General features: G+C 46.2%; 1 protein-coding gene across 4 annotated transcripts in view; it reads left to right on the top strand.

Annotated features, from left to right (window-relative positions):
- Nucleotides 1-27069, top strand: part of PTGR2 (prostaglandin reductase 2) — a 203811-nt gene that overhangs the window by 119348 nt on the left and 57394 nt on the right. For 3 of the 4 annotated variants that reach the window (XM_030214985.1, XM_030214984.1, XM_030214986.1), the window contains 2 exons: nt 3001-3210; nt 25012-25133. In XM_030214985.1, the coding sequence (XP_030070845.1) occupies nt 3001-3210; nt 25012-25133 (332 nt within the window). The remainder of the gene's footprint in view (nt 1-3000; nt 3211-25011; nt 25134-27069) is intronic. The other variant, XM_030214987.1, reaches the window with a different exon arrangement.

Below are 27069 nucleotides of genomic sequence, written 5' to 3'. Positions count from 1 at the left end.
CTTAGACATGGTCATCTCTGATTTTCAGCGATTTTTGAAACCAAGGACATCCATCTCAGAAACGACCAAATGCAAGCCATTTGGTCGTGGGAGGAGCCAGCATTCATAGTGCACTGGTCCCCCTGACATTCCAAGACACCAACCGGGCACCCTAGGGGGCACCGCAGTGGGCTTTATAAATTGCTCCCAGGTACATAGCTCCCTTACCTTGTGTGCTGAGCCCCCATAGAGGGTGGCAATCAATATTTTTAAAGATGTTTTTTGAGGGTGGGAGGGGGTTAGTGACCACTGGGGGAGTAAGGGGAGGTCATCCCCGATACTCTCCGGTGGTCATCTGGTCAGTTCGGGCACCTTTTTGTGCCTTAGTCATAATAAAAACCGGTCCGGGTGAAAACGTCCAAGTGCTCATCAGGGACGTCCTTCTTTTTTTTCCATTATGGGTCAAGGATGTCTAAGTGTTAGGCACACCCAAGTCCCGCCTTCGCTACGCCTCCGACATGCCCCCTTGAACTTTGACCGTTTCTGCAACGGAGTGCAGTTGGGGACGTCCAAAATTGGGTTTCCATTATACCAATTTGGATAACCCTGGGAGAAGGACGTCCATCTTCCGATTTATGTCGAAAGATGGGCGTCCTTCTCTTTCGAAAATGAGCCCAATAGTAACGTCCAAGTTCACAAGGGTGAATCCTGACTTCCCTTGTTCCTGGTTCATTGTTCTGACTACTAGGAAGTATTTCTTATGCCAGTCCTTGAGTAGTCCCTAGCCAGTTTGGTTTTCAGGGTATCCACAGCAAATATGCATGAAAGGATTTGCGTGCAATGAAGATAGTAACATAGTAAATGACGGCAGAAAAAGACCTGCATGGTCCATCCAGTCTGCCCTACAAGATAAACTCATATGCGCTACTTTTTGTGTATATCTTACCTTGATTTGTACCTGTCCTTTTCAGGGCACAGACCGTGTAAGTCTGCCCAGCACTATCCCCACCTCCCAACCACCAGCCCCGCCTCCCACCATCGGCTCTGGCATAGACCGTATAAGTCTGCCCAGCACTATCCCCGCCTCCCGCCACCGGCTCTGTCACCCAATCTCGGCTAAGCTCCTTAGGATCCATTCCTTCTGAACAGGATTCCTTTATGTTTATCCCATGCGTGTTTGAATTCTGTTACCATTTTCATTTCCACCACCTCCCGCGGGAGGGCATTCCAAGCATCCACTACTCTCTCCGTGAAAAAATACTTCCTGACATTTTTCTTGAGTCTGCCCCCCTTCAATCTCATTTCATGTCCTCTCTTTCTACCGCCTTCGCACCTCCGGAAAAGGTTAGTTTGCGGATTAATACTTTTCAAATATTTGAACGTCTGTATCATATCACCCCTGTTTCTCCTTTCTTCCAGAGTATACATGTTCAGGTCATCAAGTCTCTGCTCATACGTCTTGTAACGCAAATCCCTTACCATTCTCGTAGCTTTTCTTTTCACCGCTTCAATTCTTTTTACATCCTTCGCAAGGTACGGCCTCCAAAACTGAACACAATACTCTAGGTGGGGCCTCACCAACGACTTATACAGGGGCATCAACACCTCCTTTCTTCTGCTGGTCACACCTCTCTCTATACAGCCTAACAACCTTCTAGCTACGGCCACCGCCTTGTCACACTGTTTCGTAGCCTTCAGATCCTCAGATACTTTCACCCCAAGATCCCTCTCCCTGTCCGTACCTATCAGATTCTCCCCGCCTAACACATACGTCTCCCGAGGATTTCTATTCCCTAAGTGCATCACTTTGCATTTCTTCGCATTGAATTTTAATTGCCAAACCTTAGACCATTCTTCTAGCTTCCTCAGATCATTTTTCATGTTTTCCACTCCCTCCCGGGTGTCCACTCTGTTACAGATCTTAGTATCATCCGCAAATAGGCAAACTTTACCTTCTAACCCTTCGGCAATGTCACTCACAAATATATTGAACAGAATCGGTCCCAGCACCGATCCTTGAGGCACACCACTACTCACCTTTCCCTCCTCCGAGCGAATTCCATTCACCACCACCCTCTGGCTTCTGTCCGTCAACCAGTTCCTAATCCAGTTCACCACTTCGGGTCCTATCTTCAGCCCATCCAGTTTATTTAAGAGCCTCCTGTGGGGAACCGTGTCAAAAGCTTTGCTGAAATCTAAGTAGATTATGTCTATAGCTCGTCCCTGATTCAATTCTCCTGTCATCCAATCAAAGAAATCAATGAGATTCGTTTGGCACGATTTCCCTTTGGTAAAACCATGTTGTCTCGGATCTTGCAACTTATTGGCTTCCAGGAAATTCACTATCCTTTCCTTCAGCATCGCTTCCATTACTTTTCCAATAATCGAAGTGAGGCTTACCGGCCTGTAGTTTCCAGCTTCTTCCCTAAGATGGTGATTACTAATCTCTCACTCATGCATATTCTTTATAGATATTCTGAAAACTAGACTGAGTAGGAGGTCCTTTAAGATCAACTTAAGAAACATTGTACTAGACCACTCTGCCAGATCACTGGAAGTCCACAACTAAATGTTTGACAATGTGTGGTATTACTTAACATAAATATTTCTCTACATTTTTGATATTTCAGTACTCCATGCATCAAATAGCTTACTATATATCCTGTTTGTGACAATTCTAAATATATTTGTTCAAAGATAGAGAGGAGACAGATGTCAGTGAAATAGAAATATTTGTCCTTCATTAGCTACTGAAGAAAATGATCCTTAAGGTGCAAGCACATATGGCCATGAATGTACCTTATATTACAGAAAGACACTTCCTTATGCTGGTATTAGGTGGCAGTATCTCCAAAGAGTAAATGGTGCTACTGAATCATTGCACATCAAATTATTTTAGCTGCTTCTCTTGAACCTATGAGACCATTGCAAAACCATATTATGTTCTTAGGTATAGCTTGGTAAATGTTGAATACATTGTGTTGGGAATAAATATTTATTTGGTGCTATGTGTTCCTGTAGATTGGGCGTCTTGAAGGCTGTTCCAGAGTGGTGGGAATCAGTGGTTCGGATGAGAAATGTTCCATTTTGGTATCGGAGCTGGGGTTTGATGCTGCCGTGAATTACAAGAGGGGAAACATGACACAGAAGCTGCGTGAGTTCTGCCCAGCTGGAGTGGATATTTACTTTGACAACGTTGGAGGAGATGTCAGCGATGTAGTATTGAGTCAGGTGACTTTTGCTCTAGCCTTTTAAATAGTACTGAGGCAATGACTGGTGTGACATTGACAGCTTGTGCAGAAATTGAGTACTACTTCAGCCCCAGAATTGTATCCAAAGAAGAGGCATCCCTACGTTTTTCTACACAGCTGGGAGATGAAACTCTATTCAGTGTGTCTGCTGGGTGTTTCTATTTATACAGCTTTTATAAATTGGTCTAGGGTTGGAAGTGGTTGTTTTAGGAGACTTTATGCCAGGAATGTCAAACATACAGTTGGTGGGCTGTTTCTGGCCCACTGAGGTCTTTCAGATCCCAACCTTACCCTTGACACACAGATAAGGATGGAGCTCAGCAGTTGTTTTTCCATGTGCATAGAATGATGGAGGAAGTACCTATGTACCTGCAGTTCTCCAAGGACAAGCAGGCTGCTTGTTCTCACATGTGGGTCGACATCCGCGTCAGCCCAGGAATCAGCATTTTGCAAGCAAAATATAAACAAGGTTTTGTCAGTCTTTTGGCGCGTGTTCGCGGACCGATTTCCTGCCCGCCGCATGAGCATGCCGCCTCAGTTTTTTTTTCTCTGCATTGAGGTGCGGTAGTTTTTTTGTGCGCTCCTCTCAGGCCCTGGAAAGAGTCTTCGAGTTTTCGATTTTTTCTTCTAATTTTTCTTTATTTTATTATTATTGTCATTACAAAAAAAAAAGTTAAACCCGTAGTGTACTTTTAGTTTTGTCCCCTTTCAGGTTTCTTTTGTTTTTCGTTGTGGCTGGGTTATTCCCTTATTTTTGTGCCCTTTTTCTTTTATCAGGCACAATCGCGTCTTTTGATTTCGTCGAAGCCATTTTTCCTTCCATGTCACTGAAGACACCTAGCGGCTTCAAACGTTGTACTCAGTGCAACCGGACCATCTCAGGTACCGATACCCACGCCTGGTGTATCCAGTGCCTTGGGCCAGACCATAGCCCAGCCACTTGCAGTCTGTGTCTTTGTATGAAGAAACGGACCCAAGCATCTCGAGAAGCCCAACGAGAAAAGCTTTTTGGGGCTCGATCTGGTCCTTTGACATCGGTGCCAAGGTCGGCGGCGTTGACATCAATATTGAGGGAAGCATCGACGTTGGGAGCAGAGGTAATGGCTGCTAAAAGACCAATTCGCACTGGGAGCAGTGAGGCATCGAGTGAGTCTCCTCCTGCCTCGAGGCCTCCTGTTATGCAGGCCCCTCGGGACTGACCTTTGTCAGACCCGGCCCCGAGAAGGCATGAGGATTCCACGTCCTCATCGGTACCGAGGAGTCTCTATGATGGGCGTCGAGCAAAGACAAAGAAGCACTGTCATCGTTCTCCTTCAACACACGGTGCCGGGAGCTCCAGGGCGTCGAGGGAATCGGCACCCAAGAAGCATCGGCGCTGAGAGAATCGCTCCCCCTCTATTCAGGAGGTGCCGATGCGTCGGTCTTCTGGCAGTCTGGTACCTGCTCCCGAGCCTCGACAGACTCTGCCACCGGCTCCTTTACCGACCCCGCAGCCTTGTCTGATGGCGGCTTTCGACGAGCGCATCAAGGCTGTGCTTCCAGAGCTTCTGGAAGGATTGCTGCTCCAGTCTGCTTCGGTGTCTGGGGTGCTTGTGCCTTCCATACCATCTACTGCAGTGGCATCTGGCCCTTCGCCTGTGATGAGGTCCCCGACCTTGGTGCCGCCTGCCACCCAGGTCGACTCCCCTTTGACGACGGTGGAGGAAGCTTCACCGCAGTCCAGGCGGACATCAACTTCTTGACACCGCCATCGAGGACGTCGCTCCTCGGTGTCGAGGCAGGCTCAGTTTCGGACTGCTCTGAGGGATGTCTTGTCCGATACTGAAGATGAGCGTTCGTGGGAGGAAGAGGAAGATCCCAGGTACTTTTCTTCTGATGAGTTCTATGGGATTCCCTCAAATCCTTCCCCTCCATCAGAAAGGAGACTTTCTCCACCGGATAGTCTATCCTTTACCTCCTTTGTCCGGGAAATGGCTGCGGCTATTCCCTTCCCTATGGGGGTTGAGGATGAGCCCAGGGCTGAGATGCTTGAGGTCCTGGATTATCCATCTCCGCCTAGAGAGGCTGCAGCAGCTCCTTTCCATAATGTACGGAAGGAAGTCCTTATGCGAAACTGGTCGTTCCTTCTTTCTAATCCCATGATCCCGAAAAAAGCTGAATCCCAATATCGGATCCACGGTGAACCTGGTTTGATGAGGTCTCAGCTACCTCACAAGACTCCGCCCTCAAAAGAGCCAAGAGCACTAGGGACTATGCCTCGGCGCCCCCAGGCAGAGAATCTAGAACCTTGGACTCTTTTGGGAGGAAGACGTATCAGGCCGCTATGCTCGCTGCCAAGATCCAGCTCTACATGAGCGTCCACTTGCGGAACTTGGTGAGGCAACTGTCCAGCTTGGTTGATGCACTTCCTCTGGAGCAGGCCGAGCCTTTTCGCCAGGTGGTCAGACAGCAGAAGGTGTGTCAAATTCCTGGCCAGGGGTACATTCGACACTTTTGATGTAGCATCCAGGATCGCTGCCCAAGGTATAGTGATGCGCAGACTGTCATGGCTGCATGTCTCTGACCTGGATCATTTAGTCCAGCAGCGGATGGCAGTTGTTCCTTGCCGGGGGGATAACCTTTTTGGTGAGAAAGTATAGGATCTAGTTGACCAGATCAAGAAGCATAATGATGCTATGGATTCTCTCTCCCTCCAGGCGTCTTCTGCTACTACCTCCTCATCCAGGAGGTTTTTTGGAGGGAAGAGGAGTGCTCCCTATTACTATGCTAGGCGCAGGTACATTCCTGCTTCTCAGCAGCCTGCCCAGGCTCAGTCCCAGCACACTCGTTCTTGTCAACAGTGTGCGCCTAAGACCACTGCAGCTCCCCAGCAAAAGCAAGGGACGGGCTTTTGACTGGCTCCAGTTCAGCATAGCCTCAGTAAACATGTCCATACTGGACAACTTGCTGGTAGGGGGGAGGTTAATGTTTTTTTTATCACAGGTGGCCTCTTATAACCTCCGACCGGTGGGTTCTTCAAATTGTCCAGTTAGGATACACCCTTAATCTGGAATCCAAGCCTCCAAATTGCCCACTGGGAGCTCAGTCCTACAGCTCCCAGCACAAGCAGGTACTTGCAGAGGAACTCTCCGCCCTTCTACAGGCCCAAGTGGTCAAACCCGTTCCACCAGGGGAAGAAGGGCTGGGATTCTATTCCAGGTACTTCCTTGTGCAAAAGAAAACGGGGGGGGGGGGGGGGGGGGGGGATGCGTCCCGTCCTAGACCTAAGGGTCCTGAACAAATTTCTTATCCGAGAAAGGTTCAGGATGGTTTCCCTGGGCACCCATCTTCCCATGATTCAGGAAAATGATTGGCTATGCTCTCTGGACTTAAACGATACTTACACACACATCTCGATACTTCCAGCTCACAGGAAGTATCTTCGATTTCGGCTGGGAACACAGCACTTTCAGTACCGTATACCGCCATTTTTGTGTTCCAGGGTGACACGGAGACTATGGGAGAAGTACTTGGAGTTGTTTATTATAAATGATTTGCCCTGAAGCAGCTATCTGTTAGCGAAACAGGGCTTCCCTGTCGAGACTTTAGAAAGTTTAGAAGTCTGCGCAAGGCTGGACACCATAAAAATCTATGGAATTTGTCATCTAAGATAAGTACTTTTTCCAAGTTATTTCCCGATACATGTTGAGTCTCAACTACGAGTGTTTGTAAGGGCACAGTGGCAGTGTTTTTGTGAAGCTGATACAGTGGGGGTTTTTTTTTTTTTGAAGATGCATGATAAAGTGGTCCTTTCATAAATTGACAGCCCAAATACCCACATTATCAGACAACGCCACCTTGCGAGAATGCCAATATAGAATCTTACACAGGGCATATATGACTAAGCACCAGGTGTTCCGGTTTGGAGGGGTCCCGGACCCATTGTGCTCAAAATGTGGATTGGGAGAGAGCACTTGGTTTCACTCCCTCTGGGGGTACATTATAAAATATCTAGAGTCCGTGGTGCATGGGAGGGTTCCTTTGTCCCCAGAGGGTTTGTTGCTGGACAAATACGAAGTCTTTGGGCAGCATTCGAGAGGGGCCCGACGGTTTTCTTCGGAAAGCGGGTATCATAGGAAAGAAGCTTATCTTGTCCGCATGGTTGCAGGCGGAGCCACCAGACTTTTGTCATTGGAGGAATTGCTTGCATGAGTTGTTGCTACAGGAGCGCAGAGCAGTGGGATTCTCCCCAAGGAGGCGGAAGGTTTTCTTGGGAATATGGGAGCCCTACATACAAACACTAGCACCCAAAGCACGCAGCTTTAAACTAAATCGTCTTTGATTTTTTTTTTAAATTTTAGCTTTGAGGTGGGGGGTGGAGGGTGGGGATGGTAGAGCTGGAAGACAAGATTGAGATATGTATGAGCGTAAGGTTACTGGAACAGTAAAGCCACAGTCAATCTTAGCGCCTTCCGTGGTGGGGGTATCAAGGAGAAAGGACTGTTGTTGGTTTTGGGGGGAAAGTTCTGTTGTTTCACTACGGCTTCTGTGATGCTAAGTATCATATGTCCTTTAAAGATGGGACTGGGTATAAGGGGAACGGGGAGGAAGGAGGGGGGGAACAGTAATAACTTGTTAAATGAAGGTGGTACAATTGTGTGTTCTATAGTACTGTTAGTTAATGATAAAGAATATACGCACCTGAAGAAATTTATGTTCAGGGGCAGATTGTGGTTTAAGGGAGGGGTGGGGGAGGATTGAAAAATTAAAAACACGTTGATAAAAGGCTTTAATTGGAATGCAAAGAGAACATGTTCAGTTTTGATTCTAAATGTATTTTAATATTATTGACTGTTTTCTTTGAAGTGATGTCAATAAAAATGTTAAAACATAAAGTGGTCCCCTCATTACACAAAAGGCGTGTCCTTTAAAAACGAGGAAGTTCCGAATTTTCTGAGGTCTTCTTTTTTTCTCCACTTTTTTTCATTATTTCCTGCCACAGTTACCCAGAAACACATTGTATATTCAGTAGAATTGTGGGTGAAATGTTTTCCAACCCTCATCACCCAGAACGAGGGGTCATTTCTACATCCCAACCTCCAGTCTCTGGCTCTCACGGCCTGGATGTTGAGATCTTAGAATTCGCCTCCTTGGGTCTTTCAGAGGGTGTCTCCTGAGGCTTCCAGAAAAGATTCCACAAAGAGGTGTTACTGTTTCAAATGGAGGAGGTTTGCCGTCTGGTGTGACAGCAGGGCCCTAGATCCTCTTTCTTGTCCTACACAGACCTTGCTTGAATACCTTCTACACTTGTCAGAGTCTGGTCTCAAGACCAACTCCGTAAGAGTTCACCTTAGTGCGATTAGTGCTTTTCATCGTCATGTAGAGGGTAAGCCTATCTCTGGACAGTCTTTAGTTGTTCACTTTATGAGAGGTTTGCTTTTGTCAAAGCCCCCTGTCATACCTCCACCAGTGTCATGGGATCTCAATGTCGTTCTCACTCAGCTGATGAAAGCTCCTTCTGAGCCACTGAATACCTGCCATCTGAAGTACTTGACCTGGAAGGTCATTTTCTTGGTGGCTGTTACTTCAGCTCATAGGGTCAGTGAGCTTCAGGCCTTGGTAGTACATGCATCTTATATCAAATTTCATCACAACAGAGTAGTCCTCCGCACACACCCTAAGTTCCTGCCAAAGGTAGTGTCTGAGTTTCATCAGAACCAGTCAATTGTCTTGCCAACATTCTTTCCCGTCCTCATACCCGCCCTGGCGAAAGCAGTTTGCATACCTTGGACTGCAAGAGAGCATTGGCCTTTTACGTGGAGCGGACAAAGACCTTCAGACAGTCCGCCCAGTTGCTTGTTTCTTTCGATCCCAAGAGGAGGGGAGTTGCTAACAGAAAACGCACGATCTCCAATTGGCTAGCGGATTGCATTTCCTTCACTTATGCCCAAGCTGGGCTGACTCTAGAGGGCCATGTCACGGCTCATAATGTTAGAGCCATGGCTGCGTCAGTGGCTCACTTAAAGTCAGCCTCCATTGAAGAGATTTGCAAGGCTGCAACGTGGTCATCAATCCACACATTCACATCTCACTACTGCCTTCAGCAGGATACCCGACACGACAGTCGGTTTGAGCAGTCAGTGCTGCACAATCTGTTCGGGGTTTAGAATCCAACTCCACCCCCAGACCCATTTTTGTTCTGTTCTAGGCTGCACTCTCAGTTAGTTGTTTATGGTTTCAGGTCAATCTATGTTATTATGTCCTCGCTGTTGTGAGGCCCAATTGACCAATGTTCATTGTTTTGAGTGAGCCTGGTTGCTAGGGATACCCCACATGTGAGAACAAGCAGCCTGCTTGTCCTCGGAGAAAGCGAAGATACTTACCTGTAGCAGGTATTCTCTGAGGACAGTAGGCTGATTGTTCTCACAAACCCGCCCACCTCCCCTTTAGAGTTGTTATTTATTTCTTTATTTGCTTTTTGATTAAACTGAGGAGGCACGCTCGCGCAATGGGCGGGAAATCGGTCCGCGCGGTGCGCACTGCACATGCGCCAGAAGACTCTGGCAAAACTTTGTTTATATTTTGCTTGCAAAATGCCAATTCCTGGGCCAACGCAGACGTCGACCCACATGTGAGAACAATCAGCCTTCTGTTCTCGGAAAATACCTGCTACAGGTATGTATCTTCGCTTTGTGTTGGGATGGGGTGGGTGCATGCTTTTTCCATATATTAGGTTATGTCACACTCCCCAATGTCATATCTGTGCAAGTAACATAGGGGCAAGCCCAGACCTGAAAGAATGGTTTCCGGTGCTTTTCTGAATTTTATATATTTTCAGATATTTGTGTTTGGTTTGGTTCATAAATTCTATACGGCTCTCTTACCTGTGTGTCTCTCTCTAATTTCTTTCTAGAACATTGCTGCCTGTACCTTCATCTATCCTATACAGGAAAATGTTTTTTTTTTAAACTTCCTTTTCTCTCACTTGCAGAGCTGCTTGCAGCTATAATTTGCTGTTTTCATTACGTAGCATCACACTATTCCAGAACCTATGGGACAGTTGTGTCCATCAACCAGCAGGTAGAGATAAAGAACTGAAAACTGAGCTGAGACATATTTCTCTTGGCATCCAGTTCATCTCCTCAGTATTTTCTATATCCAGCAGGTGGATGGACCATTTTTCAGCCTCTGATTCAGAGTGATTTGATCCTGGTCCAGTTGGTCAACTGGTTTCCAGTTGAGCTTTGCAGGTGGCTTGAGTCTGCAGAATCATATCTGGAGGTCTTCAGATCCCTGTCGCTGGTGCCCCGCAAATTTACTTTTTCCCTCCCTTCACTTCTCCTCTGTTTCCTGTGGAGCTCTCTTTTTCCAGCACAACAACCTTATTTAAAAAAAAAAAAAAAAACTTCAGTGCTAGATTTATTGCACCACATTTTGCAGAAACCTTATCCACAACGGGTGGAAAGTTGCTTATTACACTTTATGCCGAGATCATTCCAGTGGATCAACATAAGCTGGCTACACATCTGTTTACAGCAGCTAAGCTGTCACTGGCATGGAACTGGAAGCAAAATCTTGTACCACATATATCCCACATTCTCTAGAAGCTGAATTTCCTCTTTTAGATGTCCAAATTAACTGCATTGAGAAGCGGACATTTGCTGTCGTTTTCAAAAATTTGGCAGGATTATGGAGATTTCAGTCATTCGGAGGACCTGAGGTTCTAGGCCCCATGACTCCTGGAGGGGTTGGGGGGTTTCAGTTTTTGTACCGACTTCTATTACCTGTTGTGATGTTGCTGCTGTGGGACCTATCAGCCGGGGCTGTAGGACCTGTCAGCTGGGGTCAGGGCATTGCAGTGCATGTAAGCCGGGAATCCTGCAGGATGCAGGGGAAACGGTGGCAAGACGTCCGGATTTGGTGCAGTATCCGAATATGCCAGGACTTCGAGATCTCCAGCAGGGTTGGTGCAAAGTTTGATGCATGAAAGCACAGGAACGTCGGGGCCAACTGGCAGTGAGGAGCCACCTCTCTGATCATTCGTTGAGCACAACTGCCATTTTATAGCCTCAGAGCCTGACATTCAGCTGCATCGGGATCTTTGTTTTCTCCAGAATTTATATTGCTCTTACACCAGGCCTATTTACTACATAAGTACATATGTATTGCCATGCTGGGAAAAACCAAAGGTCAATCAAGCCCAGCATCCTGTTTCCAACAGTGGCCAAACCAGGTCACAAATACCTGGCAAGTTCCCAAAAAAGTACAAAACATTTTATACTGCTTATCCCAGAAATAGTGGATTTTCTCCAAGTCCATTTAATAATGGTCTATGGACTTTTTCTTTAGGAAGCTGTCCAAACCTTTTTTTAAACTCTGGAATTCGTTGCCAGAGAATGTGGTAAAGGCGGTTAGCTTAGCAGAGTTTAATTACATGTTGAGTGAAGAAACATTTTCTCCGATTTGTTTTAAATTTACTACATTGTAGCTAAATTGCATGCCCCCTAGTCCTAGTATTTTTGGAAAGCGTAAACAGACGCTTCACATCTACCCATTCAACTCCACTCATTATTTTATAGACCTCTTATCATATCTCCCCTCAACCGCCTTTTCTCCAAGCTGAAGAATCCTAGCCGCTTTAGCCTTTCCTCAAAGGGAAGTCGTCCCATCCCCTTTATCATTTTCGTCGCCCTTCTCTGCACCTTTTCTAATTCCACTATATCTTTTTTGAGATGTGGCAACCAGAGTTGAACACAATATTCGAGGTGCGGTCGCACCATGGAGCAATACAAAGGCATTATAACGTCCTCATTTTTTTTCCATTCCTTTCCCAATAATACCTAACATTCTATTTGCTTTCTTAGCTGCAGCAGCACACTGAGCAGAAGGTTTCAACGTATCATCAACGATGACACCTAGATCCCTTTCTTGGTCTGTGACTCCTAATGTGGAACCTTGCATGATGTAGCTATAATTCCTCTTTCCCACATGCATCACTTTGCACTTGCTCACATTAAACGTCATCTGCCATTTAGACACCCAGTCTCGTAAGGTCCTCTTGTAATTTTTCACAATCCTCCTGCAATTTAACGACTTTGAATAACTTTGTGTCATCAGCAAATTTAATTACCTCACTAGTTACTCCCATCTCTAGGTCATTTATAAATATGTTAAAAAGCAGCGGTCCCAGCACAGACCCCTGGGGAACCCCACTAACTACCCTTCTCCATTGAGAATACTGACCATTTAACCCTACTCTCTGTTTTCTATCTTTTAACCAGTTTTTAATCCACAATAGAACACTACCTCCTATCCCATGACTCTCCAATTTCCTCTGGAGTCTTTCATGAGGTACTTTGTCAAACGCCTTCTGAAAATCCAGATACACAATGTCAACCGGCTCCACTTTATCCACATGTTTGTTCACCCCTTCAAAGAAATGTAGTAGATTGGTGAGGCAAGATTTCCTTTCACTAAATCCGTGTTGATTTTGTCTCATTAATCCATGCTATTGAATATGCTCTGTAATTTTGCTCTTAATAATAGTCTCTACCATTTTGCCCGGCACCCAAGTCAGACTCACCGGTCTGTAATTTCCCGGATCTCCTCTGGAACCTTTAAAAAAAAATCGGCGTTACAATGGCCACCCTCCAATCTTCCGTTACCACACTCGATTTTAAGGATAAATTACATATTACTAACAATAGCTCCGCAAGCTCATTTTTCAGTTCTATCAGTACTCTGGGATGTATACCATCCGGTCCAGGAAATTTGCTACTCTTCAGTTTGTAGATCTGCCCCATTACATCCTCCAGGTTTACAGAGAATTCATTAAGTTTCTCCAACTCGTCAGCTTCGAATACCATTTCCGGCACAAGTATCCCACCCAAATCTTCCTCGGTGAAGATGGAAGCAAAGAATTAATTTAATCTCTCTGCTACGGCTTTGTCTTCCCTGATTGCCCCTTTTACTCCTTGGTCATCTAGCAGTCCAACCGATTCTTTTGCCGGCTACCTGCTTTTAATGTACCTAAAAAAAAATTTACTATGTGTTTTTGCCTCCAGTGCAATCTTTTTTTTTCGAAGTCCCTCTTAGCCTTCCTTATCAGCGCTTTGCATTTGACTTGACATTCCTTATGCCGTTTCTTATTTTCAGTCCGTTCCTTCTTCCATTTTCTGAAGGATTTTCTTTTAGCTCTAATAGCTTCCTTCACTTCACTTTTTAACCACACGGCTGTCATTTGGTCTTCCGTCCTCTTTTTTTAATACGCGGAATATATTTGTCCTGGGCTTCCAGGATGGTGTTTTTGAACAGCATCCATGCCTGATGTAAATTTTTGACCCTCGCAGTCGCTCCTCTAAGTTTTTTTTTTCCCACCGCTCTTCTCATTTTATCATAGACTCCTTTTTTAAAGTTAAACGCTAACATATTTGATTTCCTATGTATACTTCAAAGCTAATATCAAATCCGATCATATTATGATCACTGTTATCAAGCAGCCCCAGCACCATTACCTCCCGCACCAGATCATGCGCTCCACTAAGGACTAGGTCTAGAATCTTTCCTTCTCTCGTCGGCTCCTGTACCAGCTGCTCCATAAAGCTGTCCTTGTTACCAGCTACTCCATAAAGCTGCAGCATGGACAGCCAGAATTGCTGCAAGGTGCTTAAGTTTCTGTCCCTGCTGCCCCTCTAGCTTCTAAGAGATCTCATTTAGACCTCCAGGAATGGCCAGATGAGGCTGTCTCTGCTTCTCCCAACTTATCTAATGTGGCCTCTCTGTTCAGTAGAGCCATCATTGAAGGACCAGTTAGATGAGGGAGAGCTGCCTCCTGAGGAGGGGGATGATCTGAAAGTACTGAGGTTTCATAAAGTGGAGCTCAGCACTCTTATTTCGGAGGCATTAGTGGTGCTTTCCATTGAGGAGCATTCTGCTTTGGCAACAGGCATTCCATCTTCATCAATCATGAGGGGGCTTAGAGTTCCTTTTAAGGCCTTCCCGATGCATCCAGACATTCAGGAGCTGATTACAGCAGAATGTGTCTCACTGGACGCAGGGCTGAGTGGGAAGAGCCATGACTCACCTCTACCTGTTGATTTCAAAGGAGAAAGGTAAAGTGCATCTTCCCAGAGTGGACTCCCTTGTTACGGCAGTGACTAAGAGGACCACCTTGCTGGTGGAAGGGTGCATTGCCCTAAAAGATCTACAGGGTAGGAACCTAGAAAGCCCACTGAAACAAGCCTTTGAAGTGGCCTCTTTGAGCCTTCAAGTGACACTGTGCAGCTCATTCTTGGCAAGAGCATGCCTGAAGTGGCATCAGCAGTCTGCAACACAATAACACCATAATGTCCAGCTAGAAGTCGGGGGGGTTGACCTTCTTGGTGGATACTGTTTATGACATGTTATGGGTTACAGCCCACAGTATGTCTTTGGCTGCCACGGCACATCTGCAACTCTGGTTGCAGCATTGGGCAGCAGATACAGCGGCAGTCACATCTAGTTAAACTGCCATTTTGGTGGAGGGGGAGGGGGAACTAAGCACAGCAGTTGCTGGAGGATAACCTGAAAGCCTCTGGTCGTCTGTCTTCAGGGGACTCTTGATTCAAGACATCATATGGTACCGACCTGGTCAGCAATATGGTCAGAAGTCCCACTTTCAGGCGCTCCAATCTTTTTTTGTGCAGACAGGAAGGCCTCTTTTCAGTCAACTAGAGTGTCCAATTCCTCCAGATCTTTGCAATGATACAAGGCTGGTCCACTCTTCCTCCAGTGAAAGGATATCTTCAGGAGGAGCAGGCCAAAATCACATCAGACTAATAGGTTCTGGATATTCTTACAGAAGGTTGGAGTTCTCTTACCTGATCGCTCCTCTCTTCTTGCAGTCTCCTTGTCAAAAAGGAACCAAGGTGGTCGAGGTTCAGGCCACCATAGATTCCTTGCTGGTACTCAGAGCCATTGTTCCAGTTCCCCAGGCTGAACCAGGGACAAGCATAGGCGCCCCGTATAAGAAGCTTGGGGAGGCTAAGCCTCCCCAGCCCAACCGTGACCTTCCCCTGCTGCCCCCACAAGCGCAGGGCTCCTTCCTTCCCGACTCAGCTCCGTTCCTTCCTCGCCCCCCGCCCGTGTTTTACCTTCCGTGGCAGCGACATCAGTGAGGAAGAAGGCACTGCAGGCTCGCCTCCGGCTCCAGCTTCTCCCTTCCCTCTTCACACAGTGTCCCGCCTTCTTCAATGATGCATTTTCTGTTTCCGCGAGGGCGGGACACTGTGAAGAGGGAAGGGAGAAGCTGGAGGTGAGCCTGCAGTGCCTTTTTCTTTCTTGATGTCGCTGCCACGGACAGTAAAAGGGTTAAACGCTTGGGGGGAGGGGCAGGAAGGAACGGAGAGGAGGGCTGTCGGGGAGCTGAGGGGAGGGCACGGAGAATCGCTGGACATGGAGGGGAGGGCAAGGGGAAGAGAAGAGATCGCTGGAGAGGAGGGGAGGGCAGGGGGAGAGAACAGATTGCTGGACATGCGGAGAAGGGGGAGGGCAGGGGGAGAGATCGCTGGAAAGGAGGGGATGGCAGGGGGAGAGAACAGATCGCTGGACATGGAGAGAAGGGGAGGGCATGGGGAGAGAAAAGAGATAGCTGGAGGGGAGGGAAGGGGAGACAGGAGAATTGCTGGCCATGAATGGCAGGGAGGGCAGGGGAGAGAGGAGAATTGCTGGACATGGATGGATGGAGGGGAGGGCAGGGGAGAGAGGAGAATTGCTGGAGATGGATGGAGGCGAGGGAAGTCAGGAAGGAGATGCACATGGATGGAGGGAAGGGAGGAGAAATGCTGGACATGGATGGAGTGGAGGGCAGGGAAGAGAGGAGAAATGTTGGACAAGGATGGAGGGAAGGAAAGACAAAGGAAGGAAATGCACACGGATGGAGTGGAAGGGAGAGAGGAGAAATGATGGTCATGGACGGAGGGGAGGGAAGACAGAGGAAGTAGATGCACATGGATGGAGGGGAGTGAGGAGAAATGCTGGATATGGATGGAGGGTAAATTGCTGAATTTAAGGGCTGGATTGGAACATTTTGAGGGCAGATGTTGAAACTGGAGAAAGGATAGGGACAGGGCTACAGATGGTAGACAGGACGCATAAGGACACAAAGATGGTGGACATGGTGAGAGAAAAAGAAGACACTGCTTAAAACAGACACTAGGACCAAAGCTAATAGAAAAACTAAATGCTCAGACAGCAAAGGTAGAAAACATTCTTTTTATTCAGAATTTATTAATTGGAATGTCAGCTTTTGGAAATGTGCATCTGTGATATTTTGCATGTAAGTTTCAATTTTTCTAGTCTTACTGCATGCTGAGTCTGACTTCTTGAGGTAACTTATACTACAGGAGGCCATATTGATCTAACACTATTCTGGCAACAGTTCTACATGAGCGAATGGACTGTCCAATTAAACTCCAATCAATACCTCCTAAATTGGGACATTAGATGCAAAAATATACTTGATACAATAGCACCATTACACACAAGAACTTCGTGTAGACATAAATCACTACCTTGGTTCAACGATGATCTGAAAAAACTAAAAACTCAAGTTAGAAGACTTGAACGAGCATGGACTAAAAGGAAAATGAACAAACATTTAAGGATTGGAAAAACATGCTAAGTAAATATAAATATACAATCAGACAAACGAAAAGGTTATGCTATAAATCCAGAGTTGGACAAGAATACACGGATATACATAAGCTATTCCGATTTGTACATAATCTTCTCGACACCTCACTGATTACCTCAACTAATACAGAAACCCCATCAGCAAGTGACTTAGCCACTTACTTCAACAAGAAAATTATTAAATTACGTTCTACATTACCTACCATTTCAACTGAATATAAAATATTCATTAACTGCTTAGACCCAATTATTGATGAATATCCAGCAGATCGAATATGGACAAACTTTGACCCACTGAAGGAGGAAACAGTCTCCCAAGCGATCAACAAATTCACCAAGTCCCATTGCAAATTAGACGCATGCCCCAGTCACTTATTAAAATCAGCCCCTCAACGTTTCATTACCGATTTCACCTCCTACTTAAATTTCATGCTTCAACATGGATTCTTCCCATCGGAAAAAGGCAATATACTACTCACACCAATTCCAAAGATCCAAAGAAAAAAACTAAATGACATAACCAATTACCACCCAGTAGCATCCATTCCCTTTACAGTCAAGGTTATGGAGAGCTTGGTTACTAAACAGCTTACTGACTATTTGAACAAATTTTCAGTACTACATGCATCCCAATCTGGATTCCGTGCCAATTATAGCACTGAAACAGTACTTATAACACTCCTAACCAAATTCAAACAATTAATTGCAGCTGGCAACAGTGTCCTCCTCTTACAATTAGACATGTCTAGCGCAGTGGCGTACCAAGGTGGGGGCGATCCGCCCCGGGTGCACGCCGCTGGGGGGTGCTGCGGCGCGCGCCTGTGGGCTCTGACTTCACTAACTTCGCTCGTTTGCTGCAGCTCCCTCTGCCCCAGAACATTCTTCCAGTTGTGGACACATTAAAACTCCTGGGAGTCACAATAGATCGGAATCTTACTCTAGAGAGCCATGTGAAAAATGTAACAAAGAAGATGTTCCATGTAATGTGGAAACTTAAAAGAGTGAAACCTTTTTCCCAAAAGAAGTATTATGTACTTTGGTGCAATCACTGGTACTAAGCCATCTGGACTATTGTAACTCTATGTATGCCGGTTGCAGAGTACAAATTATTAAAAGACTCCAGACAGCCCAAAACACCACTGCCAGACTCGTATTCGGAAAAGCGAAATATGAAAGTGCTCATCCCCTTAGAGAAAAATTACACTGGCTCCCACTAAAAGACCGCATTACATTTAAGATCTGCACCCTGGTTCACAAAATCATACATGGAGATGTCCCGTCATATATGTCAGACCTCCTAGACCTTCCAGCAAGAAATACAAAAAGCTCTTCATGAACTTTCTTAAACCTCCATTATCCTAAATGTAGAGGACTTAAGTACAAATCGATATATGCGTCCAGCTTTCCTGACATCTGCACCCAACTACGGAATGCACTACCGAATGCTATAAAGACAACACACAACCTGATGGCTTTCAGGAAACTATTGAAGACAAACCTATTCAAAGAGACAAACCATTCACAAAAGACATAGAGGCAGATGCACTAAAGCTAAATGAGCCTTTAATGACTCTCCAACGAGGAAAATTTGATCCGTTGCATGCATCAAAGGGCTTTTACCGAGGAAGCCAGCAGCTAACGAAAACGGAATGGAGATGAGCAATTAGTGTGAAAACCCCATTGAAACGACATGCACTAACCTTTTCCGATTGCCTTTACGCAGGAAAAAGGCAGGAAAACTAACGAGAGGTCTGGACCACTCGTTAGGTCAGCTCTGTGGCAGGAAAAATCATTAAGAGAAAAAATAAACAAACTTTGAGCCAATCCCAGCGCATTAGCAGAGCTAAAAGCGCTGTGATTGGTCCAAAGGACGTCAGAAAAACAAAAATAAATAAAAATAAAAAAAGGATCGGGAGGGGGCAAGGGCGCTCATCAGGAGCGTCCTGTACGGACGGCCTTGCCCCCCCCCCCCCCGCTGCTCGCCACTTTCCGCCGCTCCCCCCACCCCGAAAAAGCAAAATTCGAGCAGCCCCTGCCCCCCTCCCTTCCTTACTACTCTCTCACCTCAGCTCCGCCTCCCGACATCCTCCGTCCTGTGCCCCGCCCCCTTTTGGGGTCGTCGCCGCCATTCCCCTCTTCCATCGGGCCCCCCTCCCTCTTACCGGGCCCGTGCAGCGCCTCTCTCCTCTGTCCGAAGGCGCTGCACGGGCAAGAAGACAGCTGATGCCTGCCTTCGCCCAGCTTCGATGGCGCGTCTTTCTCCTGCTTTCTCCTGCTGGGCCCGCCCCTGTCTGACGTCAGTAACCTACGTAGGTTACTGACGTCAGACAGGGGCGGGCCCAGCAGGAGAAAGACGCGCCATCGAAGCTGGGCGAAGGCAGGCATCAGCTGTCTTCTTGCCCGTGCAGCGCCTTCGGACAGAGGAGAGAGGCGCTGCACGGGCCCGGTAAGAGGGAGGGGGGCCCGATGGAAGAGGGGAATGGCGGCGACGACCCCAAAAGGGGGCGGGGCACAGGACGGAGGATGTCGGGAGGCGGAGCTGAGGTGACAGAGTAGTGAGGAAGGGAGGGGGACCGGGGCAGCTAGCATTTTGCTTTTTCGGGGTGGGGGGAGCGGCGGAAAGTGGCGAGCAGCGGGGGGGGGGGGCAAGGCCGTCCGTACAGGACGCTCCTGATGAGCGCCCTTGCCCCCTCCCGACCCTTTTTTTTATTTTTGTTTTGATTTGATTTGGGAGCCATGTGCTTGTGATTTGACTGTGTTTTGACTGTTTGTGGCATGCGCAGAGCAGCTAACATAACGCTTGGCTGCTCTGCGCATGATTTGGGGGCCGATTAACGATGTGTATTGTGATTCTTTGGTACATTGTACGTTTCAATACCGATCTCAGCATGTGTGACTTTTTTTGGTGCATTTTTCGTTATTTTAAAATCGTTAGGGACTTTAACGATTTAGATTTTTTTACGTTTGGTTGCTGCATCTGCCTCTTAATACCTAAAATGCATCAGAACAAACTAACACTGATTTCTCCAATCTGATTATTTTAATTTATATTAACAATATTGAACGTTTTACATGGACTATTCTATTTTTATGCACCTGCTACAAAATTATCTATCTCTACTAATTCACTTGATTTTTTTTATCTTTCATATCTAATTTAAGTGATATTTTCATGTACCTTGATTGTACCACTCCTTTGTATTATCATTCCGTTAATGGTGATCACCATTGCGGCATAATGTAAGCCACATTGAGCCTGCAAATAGGTGGGAAAATGTGGGATACAAATGCAGCAAAATAAATAAACTTTCCAGTTCAGTATTTTACCTTTATTTCTGTTGTGTCATGTGTTTTTCATGCGTGATCAAGATGCAGTATTTTTTTTTTGTTACATTTGTACCCCGCGCTTTCCCATTCATGGCAGGCTCAATGCGGCTTACATGGGGCAATGGAGGGTTAAGTGACTTGCTCAGAGTATTCTGCTAGCGTGTAGTATTTGCAGCCCTTTTTGTTTTGGGTTTTTTTTTTGTTTCACTAGGTTGTGTACTGGTGTTTTAGAGCCCAGTGTAATTATAGTGCTGCCTTTCCACGCATAAGGTTGTTGCTCGTTCTGTCCTTGGAATTAGTACTGTTATGATTTGGTAAGGTTATGTGTTTGTTTTTGCAGAAGTTTGTGTATAGTGTTTTGCAGTGGAGAGATTGTGTGTTGGCCTTACTGAGGTGGCACCAAAACATCAGAAAGGGTGTAGAGCCTAAATCATGACACACTACCTCTTGAAGGATCTAGATATGGTCGTTAATAAAAGGAGCTCATTGTGAACACTATCCACCCTAAAAGGATGTTTTGTGGCTCTACATGAGAATTGTGATATTATGATCCCTTGTTTCAAATTGTTGACGGTCTGCATTTTCCATATGGGTGGTATATTGGTGTATTAGGGTCTGCCCAGTGTAATATTTATGGTACAGTAAGGTTCTGAGTGTGTTTTTGCACAAAGTTGTGCATAGTGTTTTGCAATTGAGTGATTGTGGTTAGTATATGCTTTGAGCAACCACTTTATTCTTTGACATTTGATACATATCTAATATCTAAATTTAATAAAAGGTATTGTGACTATTTTACCTCTACCTGTCATATTTGTGGTGGAAACTGTGAGCCCTCCAAAACGCACCAGAAACCCACTGTACCCAATATAGGTGTCCGCTTCACCCATAAGGGCTACTGTAGTGGTGTACAGTTGGGGGTAGTGGGTTTTGGGGGGGGGGCTCACCAAACAAAATAAGGTAGCAACGGTGATATATGTATCTGGAAGCATGTTTTTGAAGTCCACTGCAGTGCCCCCTAGGTTGCCCCATTTATCTCCTAGAATGTCTGGGGGACCAGTCTACTAAAAATGCTGGCTCCTCCTACGTCCACCAAAGGATAAAACTCCAATAATTCCATCATATCACTGACTCCTAAAAATAGCTGTCCAATATTTGTCAAAATAGAAGATTTGTTTACTGGTGCAGAAGGAATGGATCCTCAAGAGCTTAGTCGAGATCAGGAGGCGGGGATAGTGCTGGGCAGACTTATACGGTCTGTGCCAGAGCCGGTGGTGGGAGGCGGGGCTGGTGGTTGGGAGGCGGGGATAGTGCTGGGCAGACTTATACAGTCTGTGCCAGAGCCAGTGGTTGGGAGGCGGGGATAGTGCTGGGCAGACTTATACGGTCTGTGCCCTGAAGAGCACAGGTAGAAATCAAAGTAGGGTATATACAAAAAGTAGCACATATGAATTGTCTTGTTGGGCAGACTGGATGGACCATGCAGGTCTTTTTCTGCCGTCATCTACTATGTGTATTTAAATTACTGTCCATTTGGTGTCCCATCAGTACCAGTGGATTCAGTGCTTGACATGTTTCAACAGTTGGTGTGAAGAGAATTAAGTGGGTTAGAAAAAATTGGGGTTATTGCCATCAAAATTTAGTTAAATCCCAGCATCAGGCTTTAAAGGATTTACAGGAACATGAGTCCATAGTCATTATGAAAGCAGATAAGGGAGGAAGGGTAATGGTACAAGATAGGGACAGTTACATAAATGAGGCTATGAAGCAATTTTCTGTTGAACAATTTTATCAAATTATGCCTGAGTATCCCAACAATTAGTTTTCAATAATTAATCTATGATATTTCATCAAAGGCTAATAATCAGAGTAAATATCTGTTTAGACAATATCCTGTTATACCTATTACAAGCAACAAAGCCCGTTTCGTGAAAAATGAAACAGGTCCTAGGAAGGCTCTCGTCTAAGTGATTTCTCCTCATTCCCCTGCCCTCCCCTCCATGTCCAGCGATTCTGGCCTCCCCTCCATGTCCAGCGATCTCCTCTGCCCTCCCCTCTGTGTCCTGCGATTCTGGCCTCCCCTCCATGTCCAGCGATTCTCCTCTGCCATGCCCTCCCATCCATGGCCAGTGACTCTGTCCTTCCTGCCGCCCTGCCTTTAAGCCATTCATCTTACCTCAGGTCACAGCGGCGGCAGGCTGGTCTCGCGTTACCTCCAGCCTTCCCTTGCCTTCCCTCTGTGGCCCGCCCTCCTCTGTTGTCATTTCGTCTTTCCGCAAGGGCGGGACACTGAGAGGGAAGGGAACGCTGGAGGCGAGCTGACGTCAGCATGCTGTTACGAATCCAGCCATCCAGGGAAGCAGACTTACCAGTTATTATATAGATATATTTCATGCCTAAAATTCATAAATCCTTAATGGATCTTGTGTCTGGTAAAAATTCTCTTTTTGAACCATTATCTTAATATTTAGACTTTTACCTCCGACCCTTGGTTGCACAAACAGTGTCTTATGTTAGAGAGTCCGCTCATTTAATACAACATTTAGAACAGTTAATCTTACCAAATGAGCAAATGCTGTCTATGGGGTCCTTTTTATCAAGCTGTGGGAAAAGCGTCCCTGTGCTAGCAGCGGGGGCCGTTTTTCCCATGCGCCAGGGTCCTTTTTACTGCACGGGTAAAAAGCCCCCAAACACACATTTCCACGCGGTAAGAGAGCTATTACTGTGTGGCCATGTGACAGAGAGCCCCTACTGCCACCCATTGAGGTGGTGATAAAGGCTCCCATGCTAACCTGGCAGTAATCGGGCAGCGCACGGCGATGCCTGATTACCGTTGGGTTACTGCCACGCAAGCCATTTCCGGCGTGTTGGGCCAGCGGTAGTCCCGGAAGAGCGACCGGTAAGCCTGCGTTGGGCTTACTGCCGCTCTGTAAAAAGGCCCCTCTATGAATATTCCACAACAGGGAGTATTAGATCTGTTAGACACATGTTTACACAGAATTATCTTCAGAGCAGGTGGGATTTTTGAGTAAAGTAGCAGATCCCCCCCCCCCCCCCCCCCCCATTTACAAAGCTGCACTAGTGGCTGTCGGTGCGGTAATGCTGACACAGCCTGTTCACTTTGAATGGGCTGTGTCATCATCGCCACATGGCTTTGTAAACGGGGGGAGGGGTTAGTTATTAAAAAGAATTATTTTTTGTTCAATTAAACATTCTTTTTGGGGCTGCTGGTGCGGTAATGCTGATACAGTCCGTTCACTTTAAATGGGCTGTGTCGGCATTGCTGCGCGGTTTTGTAAACAGGGTGTTAGTTATTTAACAAGAATTATTTTTTGTTCAATGAAACATTCTTTTTACAGGTAGAGGGCGTAGCTATGGGAGCAACAGTAAGCCTACTGCTATGCGGGAAAATGTGGGATATAAATGTAATAAATGAATAAAATATCATTCTAATTATGTGAATAATATCATCACATGGAAGTGTTTTATAGTTGTTTTTCTCATATTGTCTGGAGGTATGGCCTCACTGTCCTTGTTTAGGTAACAAGAAGCAATAGGAGTTTAAGCTATTTTATAAGAATTTGGTTGCAAAGTCAGTGTTATGGTAATTATTAATAATAATTTCTGCCCATTGCAGTCTTGATCCTGAAAGCAAAACATGAAGCAATGGCGTGCAAGACTTTGAATATTTGGAAAATTATAGTTGGATGGATAACGATTGGGCTTTATTTTATGTTTAAACAATTTTAATGAAATTATTCCATAACTTCCAACATACACAGTGAGTGATTGAAAACATCCACAATTGAAACACAAGTATAGTACCTGAACCCCCACTCCTAATCTCCCCCACCCCTACAGCATTCCTCCCCCTTCCCCCATCCTCCCCAAAATAATCAAAATAAATAACGTATAATCCCCAGAAGGCCTTGGCTTTTATAGCCCCCTGAGTCAGTAACCCTCCCTCTCCCTTACCCTATCAAATTCCAGGAGACATTCGAATAGTGGGTTTGATTTTAATTGTTGCACAATTATTGGATCTTACCAAAGAAATTGGAAAATAATACTGAAGACAGCACTGAGACAGATCGTTGATAAAGATAAGTGATCATTTCTCACTTGTATTTTGGCAGAATTGGACAGTTTATTTTTAATAGTCACGGTGCTATGATGGAGTTGTAGGGATTTTATCTATTGACAGGATAAGAACATTGACACTGAGCACTTTTCACATAATGAGATAAATACATGATAAAAAATAGAATACGTTTATAAGATAATGGTCTATATTTAGGTATAGTGCTAAATATTATTATTTTTGGCCACTCAATGTATCTCGCAAGTAGACCCTTTTAAGGCCCATGCAATATGACATAACCCGAATTTCCTGAGACATTTGCCTTTCAGAACCTCAAATAGTAATAGATGACTTGACCCCAGTATTTTTAACATCTGCAAGCATCTGATTTAATGATCTAATCACTACTTCACATGTCCTGAAGGTCCCTATAAGAATTTCTGTGCAGAGCATGCTCATGTAGGAGACTTATGCTGCCGCCAAAGTTTTCTCACTACATCATCTTGGTTTCTTTCTTATATTGATCTAATAAGAGGTTACCCAACCTGCAAAAAATCCTGTTTCCTTCAAGATTAATTAGTAGATTTACTGGAGTTCAGCACTACTGCTAGCAAAAGAGTGTCCTATTGGAAAACAGCCAAAAACGCCCATAGTATCTGGCAACCATAAGATATGGGGTTTTGTTTATGTAATCGTCTTTGTTGTAACTTGTGGTTAATTTATTAACAGATGAATCAAAATAGCCATGTCATCCTATGTGGCCAGATTTCCCAGTATAATAAAGATGTGCCTTATCCTCCACCGCTGTCACCTCAAACAGAAGCTGCATTGAGAGACAAGAACATTACAAGGTACAGTATCTTCCCTTTCCTCTTTCCTCATTTCTTTCTCTTCAGCTGAGGGGATTAAAGGGCAATTGTCGGTACACAATAAACAGCTTAGGGTGCAGGCCAGGTGACAATGCTTGCCTCACTGGGTAACACATTTTGGGTACAAGTGGTTCTCTTCAGATTAGGCTTTTCTCCGAGGACAAGCAGGCTGCTTGTTCTCACACTTGGGTAGACGTCCACAGCAGCCCAGGAACCGGAAATTTTCCCTCAGTAAAATTTGAAAAGTTTTGCCAGAGCCTTCTGGCACGCGAATCGCGCACACTGCGCATGCATGGCCGTCTTCCCGCTCGCCAAATGAGCGTTCCCGCTCAGTTTTTTCTCTTTCCACGACAGAGAGTGGCTGTGTTTTGCGTCTCTCAGGCCCAGGAGAAGAGTCTTGCCATCTGAACCCTCCGGGGTTTTCTTTTCTTTTTCTTTGTGTTTAACCAAGTTAAAAAAAACGAAAAGAAGCTCCTATATTTCTTAGTTTTTTCTTTGCCCTTAAGATTCCTTTCGGTTTCGTCGCGGTCTTTTTAGCCGCACGTACGTTTTTTCCCTTTTTTTGTGCTCCTCTTTTAGGCACAATCACGGATTTTGATTTCGCTGCCACTTTTTTTCCGTTGATGTCATCGAGGACTCCCAGCGGCTTCAAGAAGTGCACTCGGTGCAGCCGGTCTATCTCGGGCACTGACCCCCACGTGTGGTGTCTTCAGTGCCTTGGGCCCGACCATCACCCAGACGCTTGTAAGTTGTGTCTTAGCTTAAAAAAGCGGACACAAGCATCTAGAAAAGCTCTTCAAGACTGTCTTTTTGGAGCTTCGACTGGTTCCTCGGCGTCGATGTCGACATCGGTACCAGGGATTGCATCAACTTCAGGAGCGCAGATAATAGCTGTCTGGAGACCAACACACACTGGGAGCAGTGAGGTGTCGAGTGGGTCTCCACCTGTCTCAAAGCCTCCTGCTGTGAAGGCCCTGCGGGACCGACCAGTCTCGGACCCGACCCCGAGGAGACGTGTGGACTCCACGTCCTCCTCGTCAGTACCGAGGAGTCTGGATGATGTGCATTGCGCGAAGGCGAAGAAGCACCGTCATCGGTCTCCTTCCAAGCACGGTACCGGGAGCTCCGGGGCGTTGAGAGATTCGGCACCCATGAAGCGTCGGTGCCGAGAGGCTCGCTCACCCTCTATTCAGCAGGTACCGACGCGTCGGTCTTCGGGCAGCCCGGTACCGCCTCCTCAGCCTCAACAAGTTCTGACACCAGTTCCCATACCAACCCCACCGACTTGCTCGATGGCGACTCTGGACGAGCGCATCCAAGCCCTGCTTCCAGGTCTCCTGGAGGGCTTGTTGCACCGGTCTGCTCCGGTGCCGGAGGTGCTTGCGCCTTCTGCACCGTCGGTGGAAGCGGCAGCTGGCTCTATGCCCGAGGTGAGGTCCTCGATGCCGGTGCCGGCCAGGCCGATTCTCCATCAACATCGATGGAGGGAGCTTCATCGCCGCCGGCAGGGGAATCGACTTCTCGGCATCGCCATCGAGGACATGGTTCCTCGGCGTCGAGACGGGCCCAGTTCAGCACTGCAGTTAAAGAACTCTTGTCCGACACCGATCAGGATGCCTCATGGGATGAAGAGGAAGATCCCAGGTATTTCTCATCTGAGGAGTCTTGTGGTCTTCCTTCTGATCCAACTCCACCTGAGAGGAAGCTTTCTCCACCAGAGAGTCTCTCCGTCTCGTCATTTGTCCGGGAAATGTCTGTGGCTATTCCCTTTCCAGTGGTTTCTGAGGATGAGCCCAGGGCTGAGATGCTGGAGGTCCTGGACTATCCTTCACCACCTAAGGAGTCATCCACGGTTCCTTTGCATAATGTGCTCAAAGAGGACACCTACCCTCCTCTCTTCCTTCCCGTTCACATTAAT

This window comes from Microcaecilia unicolor, chromosome 9, assembly GCF_901765095.1.
Source record: "Microcaecilia unicolor chromosome 9, aMicUni1.1, whole genome shotgun sequence".
In the NCBI taxonomy this organism is placed as follows: Eukaryota; Metazoa; Chordata; class Amphibia; order Gymnophiona; family Siphonopidae; genus Microcaecilia; species Microcaecilia unicolor.
Note: the sequence above shows the minus strand (reverse complement) of the source record. Positions and strands in the feature narration are given on the sequence as shown.